Source organism: Cyprinodon variegatus, unplaced genomic scaffold (assembly GCF_000732505.1).
Source record: "Cyprinodon variegatus isolate N-32 unplaced genomic scaffold, C_variegatus-1.0 Scaffold1011, whole genome shotgun sequence".
Classification (NCBI taxonomy): domain Eukaryota; kingdom Metazoa; phylum Chordata; class Actinopteri; order Cyprinodontiformes; family Cyprinodontidae; genus Cyprinodon; species Cyprinodon variegatus.
This window is the reverse complement of record NW_015151464.1, coordinates 213164-220966: the sequence shown is the minus strand read 5'-3', so window position 1 is coordinate 220966 and position 7803 is coordinate 213164. Positions and strand designations below refer to the sequence as shown.

At 35.5% G+C, this 7803-nt stretch overlaps 2 protein-coding genes across 2 annotated transcripts in view; one reads left to right on the top strand and one right to left on the bottom strand.

Moving 5' to 3' along the window:
- The first annotated feature begins 207 nt into the window (after nucleotides 1–207).
- On the top strand, nucleotides 208–5677 carry nr2c2ap (nuclear receptor 2C2-associated protein). The gene is made up of 5 exons (XM_015399429.1): nucleotides 208–265; nucleotides 386–476; nucleotides 2684–2789; nucleotides 2917–2984; nucleotides 5210–5677. The coding sequence occupies exons 1-5, from the start codon at nucleotides 228–230 to the stop codon at nucleotides 5330–5332; spliced, it is 426 nt and encodes a 141-aa protein (XP_015254915.1). The 5' UTR covers nucleotides 208–227; the 3' UTR covers nucleotides 5333–5677.
- A 71-nt stretch (nucleotides 5678–5748) lies between these two features.
- rfxank (regulatory factor X associated ankyrin containing protein) overlaps nucleotides 5749–7803 on the bottom strand; it is a 6157-nt gene continuing 4102 nt past the window's right edge. Inside the window, exon 9 of the mRNA XM_015399428.1 lies at nucleotides 5749–5913. Coding sequence (XP_015254914.1) covers nucleotides 5861–5913 — 53 coding nt within the window. The 3' untranslated portion in view covers nucleotides 5749–5860. The remainder of the gene's footprint in view (nucleotides 5914–7803) is intronic.

Below are 7803 nucleotides of genomic sequence, written 5' to 3'. Positions count from 1 at the left end.
AAGAAACACGTTTTATACGACGTGTTATTTAAGGGGGTCGATTAAAATAGACTGATTTTATTTTAATTGTACCGTCACATATGAAGGTATTATAAATCACTTTAATATTAACATGGATCAAGAGCTCCATCTAGTGGCTAGAAGAAAATGTGCATAAATGTCACTGTCGTAAAAATAGCTCCGCGTGGCCATAACGTTTGACGGCAAATGATCATTCAAACTTGAACATGGCTTCTTCGTTGATTTGTAGTGAAACCCAGAGCAGGTAAATACAATTGTTTTCACGTTCATTTAGAAACAGTTTGTTTTACCAGCAGTTTTTCCTCAGTTCAGCTAAAGTTTAAACGTTTCACGGATCCCCAGTAACGCCTTATTGTCCTTTTAGGGTGAGTTCAGTCCTGAACAGAGACATAAAGCAGTTTGGGAAAAAGTTTATGTTTGACTGTAATGAAGAAACCTGCTGGAACTCTGACCAGGTAAGAAAAAGGAGAACTCTGTTGTTTTTTCATTATGTTTGTCTGTTTTAACCTTACAAAAAACGTGGTTTTAATTTCAGAAAAGGGGATTCAGCACAAGTCAGAGAGCTTTGAACTTTATTTTTATTTTTTTCTACAGAAAATGATTCTAATTTTTAACATTTTAAGTATATATTTAAAAATTAATCTGCAAACATACTTAAAAATATCTCATCACTAACTTTAATTTTGTAGGTCTATTAGTTTGCAGTTAAAACTAAATATCATTTATTTTTTCCAGATAAGGTTTTTTTTTTAAAACATTAGAAATAAATACTGGCTTTAACCCAAAAACATTCCTCCTTCCTTTATATATATATAAATTATTTTTATTTATATCATAACCCAAGCTAACACTTTTAAACAATTCAATTCAGTTTATTTATATAGCACACACACTGCACTTTACCGTTTTAACCAGATCATCCAGTCAAATTGATACAAAGTTTTCTATCTAAGGAAAAGCAGTTGATTGCATTGACTCATTGACTCAAATACAATCCCTCACACTAAGCATTCTTGTAGCGACAGTGGAGAGGAAAAACTCCTTTTTAACAGGAAGAAACCTCCAGCAGAACCAGGCTTAGTGTGAGCGGCCATCTGCTGAGGCCGACTGGGGTTCAAGGAGACAGAAGCAGAGATACAAAAAGCAGCTGTAAAAGGCGGCCCGTCCAGGAAACACACAGCCAGGCTCTTAGAACAAGAGCTCTTAAAACAAGTTTTTTGTGTGGAATTATGGGCCAAAAATTTTATTTTTAGATATCTTCGTTTCTCATCATCTGTGGTATGGATTACATTTTCTAGGTCAGTTTCTCTTTCATATATAAAACATATGTAATAGGTGAATTATAGTCCAGTATAGAAAAAATGGACCTTTAAGGCTGCATAATGGTAGGAAGCCATAACATTCATAGCTGTTATTGTAGATATTGTGACGACTCTATCAGTTATCATAAAATCAATGCGACCCTCCAGCTGTCTTACATATTAAAACCTGTTAGTTGAGGCAGTTTATATCGAAGCATGAAGAAAGTTAGCTGGTGGTAATAGGAAAACAACGATTTCAGTTCTAATTGCAGTAATATTGCAGTGAGAAACTATTCATAAGTTTATGCACTGTTAAAACAGACAGCTGCAGACTTTCCTTTTCCATTTTATTGTGCAGAAACAGCCAAATTTGTTCAAAATGCCCGATATTTCAGCTCAGATCCTGCTTGTTATATAAGTCAACGTCGCAATCTTGCAATTTCTCTTCAACATAATTTTTGGAGTGTTAGTGATGTTTAGATAAGATTTAGGGCAGAACTTTTTTTATTACTGACTCTTTGTTTTTTCTATAAGTAAAATGATCGTCAACAGTTGGGTTATATCCAGTTAAAACTTGTTAAAGTTTAGTGCACTTTGCACAATATTATGCAGCATCCAGGTATTTAGGAAACTTATTGACAAAGATTGCAGTTTCTAATATAAGGGTTTAGTGCAGAAATGTCAACTGCAGTAGAGCTTATTGAAGAAAACCTTTTTTTTTTTTTTTTAAAACATTTTCACATATTTAATTAAACATGTTGCAGAAAGTGAAATAATGTCACATATGAATTTATTGTAGTAAGACTAAAACAATTAATCAGATTAATCGATTATGGAGTATAGAGACCCTAAAACGTGCCTTTAGTTTACAGAGCGACCAGATTTCACCAGTTATTGTACCAAGGTTCTAAGAAAGAAAAAAAATATGTATATATATTTAAACATTTTGCATTTATGATGATAACACTTTTTCGTCTGTCAATATTCTCTACCCAGAATTCCTCCAGTGGAAAATAATTAGATATTTAGTTAATATTTTTTGTTTAAATTCAGTAAAATATCTTCTTTAAGGAAACCTTTTCTATCCAATTGTTAATAAAATAATTGAGTAGCTAAATGGCTGTTAGTTGCATTGCCGAGCAGGCTGCATATAAATGTCCTTTTTTACTTTGAGAACCTAAAGCATCAAAGTGTTTTATATATTTGTTTTGTTCAATAAATAATCGCTTGAAGCTTAAATAAGCATGTTTGTTTAGATTTTTTTTTTTTCTGGACATGCACCTAATTAAAAATTTTTTAAGATGTTTTAAAGTTGTGTTCGGGTCACAGTGCATCTTAATCGGTGAGCATGTCTTTGTCAGGGAGACAGTCAGTGGGTGCTGCTGGACTTTCCCCAACCTGTTAAGGTCTCAGAAGTAAAACTGCAATTCCAGGGAGGCTTCTCAGCAAAGACATGCAGATTAGAAGGTAAAAGCTAACGATCTCATAACCTGCGGTTTCTTTGAAGAAGCGTTTAACAATCTAACTTTAGAGTTTCCTGTAGCAAGCGTGACAAGTTAATGCAAACTATTTTTATGTTTGTGCTTTCATGCAGGTTGCCTCAAAGACGGAGACTTCGTCAGGCTGAGCCAGTTTTACCCAGAGGACAACAACTGCCTTCAGATATCCTCCCTAAACATTTATATGCCGACTACCAGTCATGGAGTCATGGCATGTTTCGAAGACAGATTTGCATTAAAATATTATGAAAAAATTCATAAGGTGACACTCTCCTGTTATAAAAATGCAATACACTCAGTAATTGTGCTAAATATTTTATCATGAAATTATACTTAATACAGTTTAAATGGAGAGAGTTTAGTTGAAGCATCAATGAAGCGTTGCATTCAGCCTGTCTGCACTGATAGCTCTGATGTAAAACTGCGACTAACAATTAGTTTGCAAATGGATTAATCTGTCAATTTTTATGGATAAATAATCGGATAACAAAAGTTTTGATGTTATGAGATGAGGCTTCAAGGCTTGTGTCGATGACGCCTGAAGCCTCGCTGCCGCCATTCCATGTAACCGCTGCAGGAAGTGGTTCAGATAGTCAGACTTCGGCAGGCATTTAAATAGTTGTGGTCAGTTGGATAGAGTTTGAATATATTCTAAGAATAGATTGAAAATGACCCAGGCACTGGTTTCGGTTGTATTATTATCATTGTAGTATTAAGATATGAGAAATTACATTGGCATTGGCTGTAGGACAAAAAAAGGATTGCTGGTTCGAGACCCAGTATTGGCTTTTCAAAGTTGTTATACTACTTAACCAGTATTGGCCAAAGTGACAAATTTGTATTGGTTTGTCTTTTTACCAACTTAGATTGGGTAAAAACACTACTAAGTTACATTGGTTAGTTTAAACAAGATTGGTTGGACACATAAATTCCCATCCGATTAAAACCAAAAATTGTGGAAAAGTCTGACTGTGTCATTGTTTCATAAAGACAGACACCATATAAAAGTTTATAATTTATGTTTAAGCATCACAAACATCATTGATGAATTCATTTACTGCTTCAGACACCAAAGCCATAGCATATTTATAATTACTGCACGGCTTACATTTATTTTCCAATAGGTGGAAAAATAGAGCTTGAAGCTTCGGCACGTGAGTGAACCAACTTGATAAAAGGCTTCAGCGCTTTATGAAGCTTCATCTCGCCATCACTGAACAAAAAGTTCCTCAAAGAAGCCTTTTTAAAAATGAATCCATGTGAAAATCTAAACTTTTTACTGTTCTGGATAGAGCAGATTGACAGATGAAAAAGAATTGTACTAGAAAGGCAAAATGTTTAAATATTAGGGATGGAACGGTTTATGAAAACCATCAGAACCGTTCGGTTCGACTGTCTCGGTTCGGTTTGCGTGTGTTGCGTTCGGTTCATGCGCTGCTCCTTTTTCTCATATGCGAAGCGTTTACACTCCAGAGCAGAAGGTGGCGGTACTGCGACCAAAGCCAACCACCAGTAGTAAACAAGAAGAAGCGAAGCAGCGTAGCTGGGTGTAGCAGAAAAAAATCAGTTGTTGTGGAGAATTGTGTGGGTATGGCGCGTGGGAAAGAACAGGAGTTGGAAGACACGCCAGCAGCACTTTATAGGTCTGCTGTATGGGACCACTTTGCATTTAGAGTGACCTACGATGACGGCGGAAAGAAAGGTGTGGATAAAAGTGCAACAGTGTGCAAGCATTGTGCAACACGTTTTGTTTATGCTAACAGCAACACGACCAACATGTCAGGCTAACAATCAACATACGGAACCGCAAACCGTGACCAAGGAATCGTGAACCGAACCGTGGATTTTGTGAACCGTTCCACCCCTATTAAATATATATATATTATTATTATTATTACTGCTCTAAGTGGGTTGCTCTCAGCTAAAGGTACGTTTTACAGTCTCTATACTCCAGTTGACCATTAATTGATTACTGAATTAGTTGACAATTATTTCCTTAATTGCAAATTAATCCAATTGCTTCAGAACTACTCTGATGTTTCTTGACAATACTCTAAATTCTTTGTGAGGATTACAGCGGGATAGTTTTCTGACCAACATGGCTGTTACCATGTTGATTAATATCCTCCTGAAAATGAAGTCGGCATCATAATAAAATGTCACTGTCTGGTGACTCTGTAGAAGTTTCACTTTTTGAATGACATTTCTGATTTGTTCTATGTAGAATTGTTTAATTTAAAGTTTTGCATATTTAATTGAATGACAGAAAGTTAAGCATAAAGATAAACAACATGCATCCTAATGGCTCATAATAGACCTAGGTCAATATTTTTATGAACACGCTGCTCATTATTGCCAACCTAATGTTGTTCTTAACTCCACACCCACAGCTTTCCCATACAGGAGGCCCCCACCGTGGAAAAAGTAAAAATACTGTTTGAGAACAGCACCGACTTTTTTGGGAGAATCATTGTTTATTCCTTGGACATTTTGGGGGAGAAAACCTCATAACCAGGTTTTTTTTAATGCTCTCATGAGAGAGGAAATGACCCTCGACCAAAGCGCAGGCTGGTGTGGTGACACTTGGAAAACATGTCAGCTGTGGTGCCACCTTGTGAACTGATGCAGTGGTGGCCTTTTTTGGTATGGCTGTTTCCAGACGTGTTCAGAAGCTTAAATTTACATCAGCAACACAAGGAAATATGCACACATTGGAAATATTGACATTTATACTTGATGTGAATGGATGGCTTTGTGTAGAGCGGTTTATCATGCCTTTTGAATTAAACACTCAACCCATCAAAAAATAACATTTTATTAAAACTTGTAGAAAGAAAGCTTTTTTTAAGTTCAAATAAATTTACAACACAATTCAATTTGTTTTCTGAATATTTTTACATAAACTATAATTTGTAAAAAAAAAAAAAAAAAAAATGGAAGTAAATGGATCCGTCTTTGATTCTTTTCTTGCGTCTCATGTTTTTGCCGGTGTCTGAAAATGTCGCATGGATCTGAGAGATATTTCTTTCTTTGCTAATGTCACGTCTGTGGCTTGTAGAGTTTCAGGATGTGGTCCTCCAACACTTTCTGAACTAGAAGAGAAAGAAAAGTATTTGTCTATAAAGATGAATAATGAGAGCAGCCAGTAATTATAATTACAACATTTGTATCCTCAGAATCAATGCTAATCATAGTAGACATTCCTTTGTCTTCATGCCTTGCAAAAACATTGGTGATAATTTTACATTGTTACACACAATCAAGCTTTTTTCATTGGAATTTTTTAAAGTAAAACCTCAAATGTGGTGATATTTGGTAACTGATCTTTAACAGAAATCTGAAAAATTAGTGCCTCAAATGAGTTGGTTTAAATTTAACGTATTTTACAATTAAATTAGTGAACAAATGCACAAGAACACAGAGTTGTCAAGTCTGGGAAATCATTTCTAATTAAGATTCTTGCATCATGAGGTAAGATATGTGGTGGAAGTCCTACATAGAAAACCTGATTATGCCATCCTTATGGCAAAGCATGGTGGAAAACTGCCTTTTATTTTCTTTTATCAAGCATTTCCAAGACAACTGGAGTAGAGAATTACATAAAAACCAGGAACAAGTCCTGGTGGCTTTTTCTGCTTTGTTCCATTTGCTATTAGTTTGATTTAGGGATGATTTCAAACAAAACTTAATTGGGTTTTGTTCCAGATTTGAAAAGCCACACAAGTTTTTGAGACCTCTGCATCATCAGTGTGATATTTTTGTTCTTGAAAACCCTGAGTCACACAAACAGTCACATGTATCGAACAGAAAACACGTGAAAGATTATACAAAATGACTAATCTATCAAAATTGATGCAAATAAATGATCTTATTTAACTTATACAAAATGTTTGCTTTTTCATTTCATTTGTCAGAAAGTGCAATGACAACTATTTTAAAAAATGAAAATCAGAATCTAGTTTATTGCCAAGTAGATTTGCACTTACAAGGAATTGGACTTGGTGTTGATGGTGCAAGGAAATTCGATATACATACGGAATACAGAATCTATAGTTATATACAATATAAAAGATACCAGTAGCTTCTCTGTCCTGAAAGGGGGGAGGGATACGCAGTGTCACGGGGGTCTCTGGGCCTTGTTGTTAAGGCTGGTAGCGGATGGGAAGAAAATGTTCTTGTGGCGTGATGTTTTGGCCCTGATGGACCTATAGGAGGCTGTGGTCAAATTTCTGTCAATTACTATATGGTCCAGGCTTTAAAGGGTTCTCTATTTATTCATCATATAAAACACCTGTTTCAACATGTCCACTTAATAGGGCCAAATAGTATGGCAGGGCTTGATGTTAACCATTGCCCGATCTCCTGGGGCAAGTAGTTTTTATTGTCGGGAGAGTACAAATTTCATTGCATTTGCCCGCCGGGCAAGTGCAATGAAAGCAAAAAAATATTCTTTATCACTCAAAATTACTTTAAAATCACCGACATCGCTGAAAACGACCACAAGCCGTTGCCGGCGCCATTTTTGTTGAATGATTGATTTGAAAAAGGTGTGTGATTTGAAAAAGCCAGGTGATTTTCCGCCAGATGGCGTGATTTTTGTCCACCTAGCGGTAATTTTGATGTAGTTAACAAAACGACAAACGAGCTAGAAAGCGCTATCATACGGCAGTCTTCTGTACAGTGATGCAGGTCATACATTAAAAAATGTTTATTAAAGTTTTTTCTCTTAGACATTGGATAGGTGCATTTAAATGTTATAGAGCTAAACATGTTAAATTGGTTACCTGTTGTGTTATTATTATTGTCTTGTTGCTGCATTTATTTTGTCAGGGAAAACTAATCCTGAGTCAGTTAAAAGTCAGGGAATTCTGAAATAATGTAAGACTGTGGAAACCCTGTATAAAATGACTATGTATAATGATTAAAAAAGTCACATATTAATAGTATTATCTTCTACACTCACTGGCCACTTTATTAGGTAC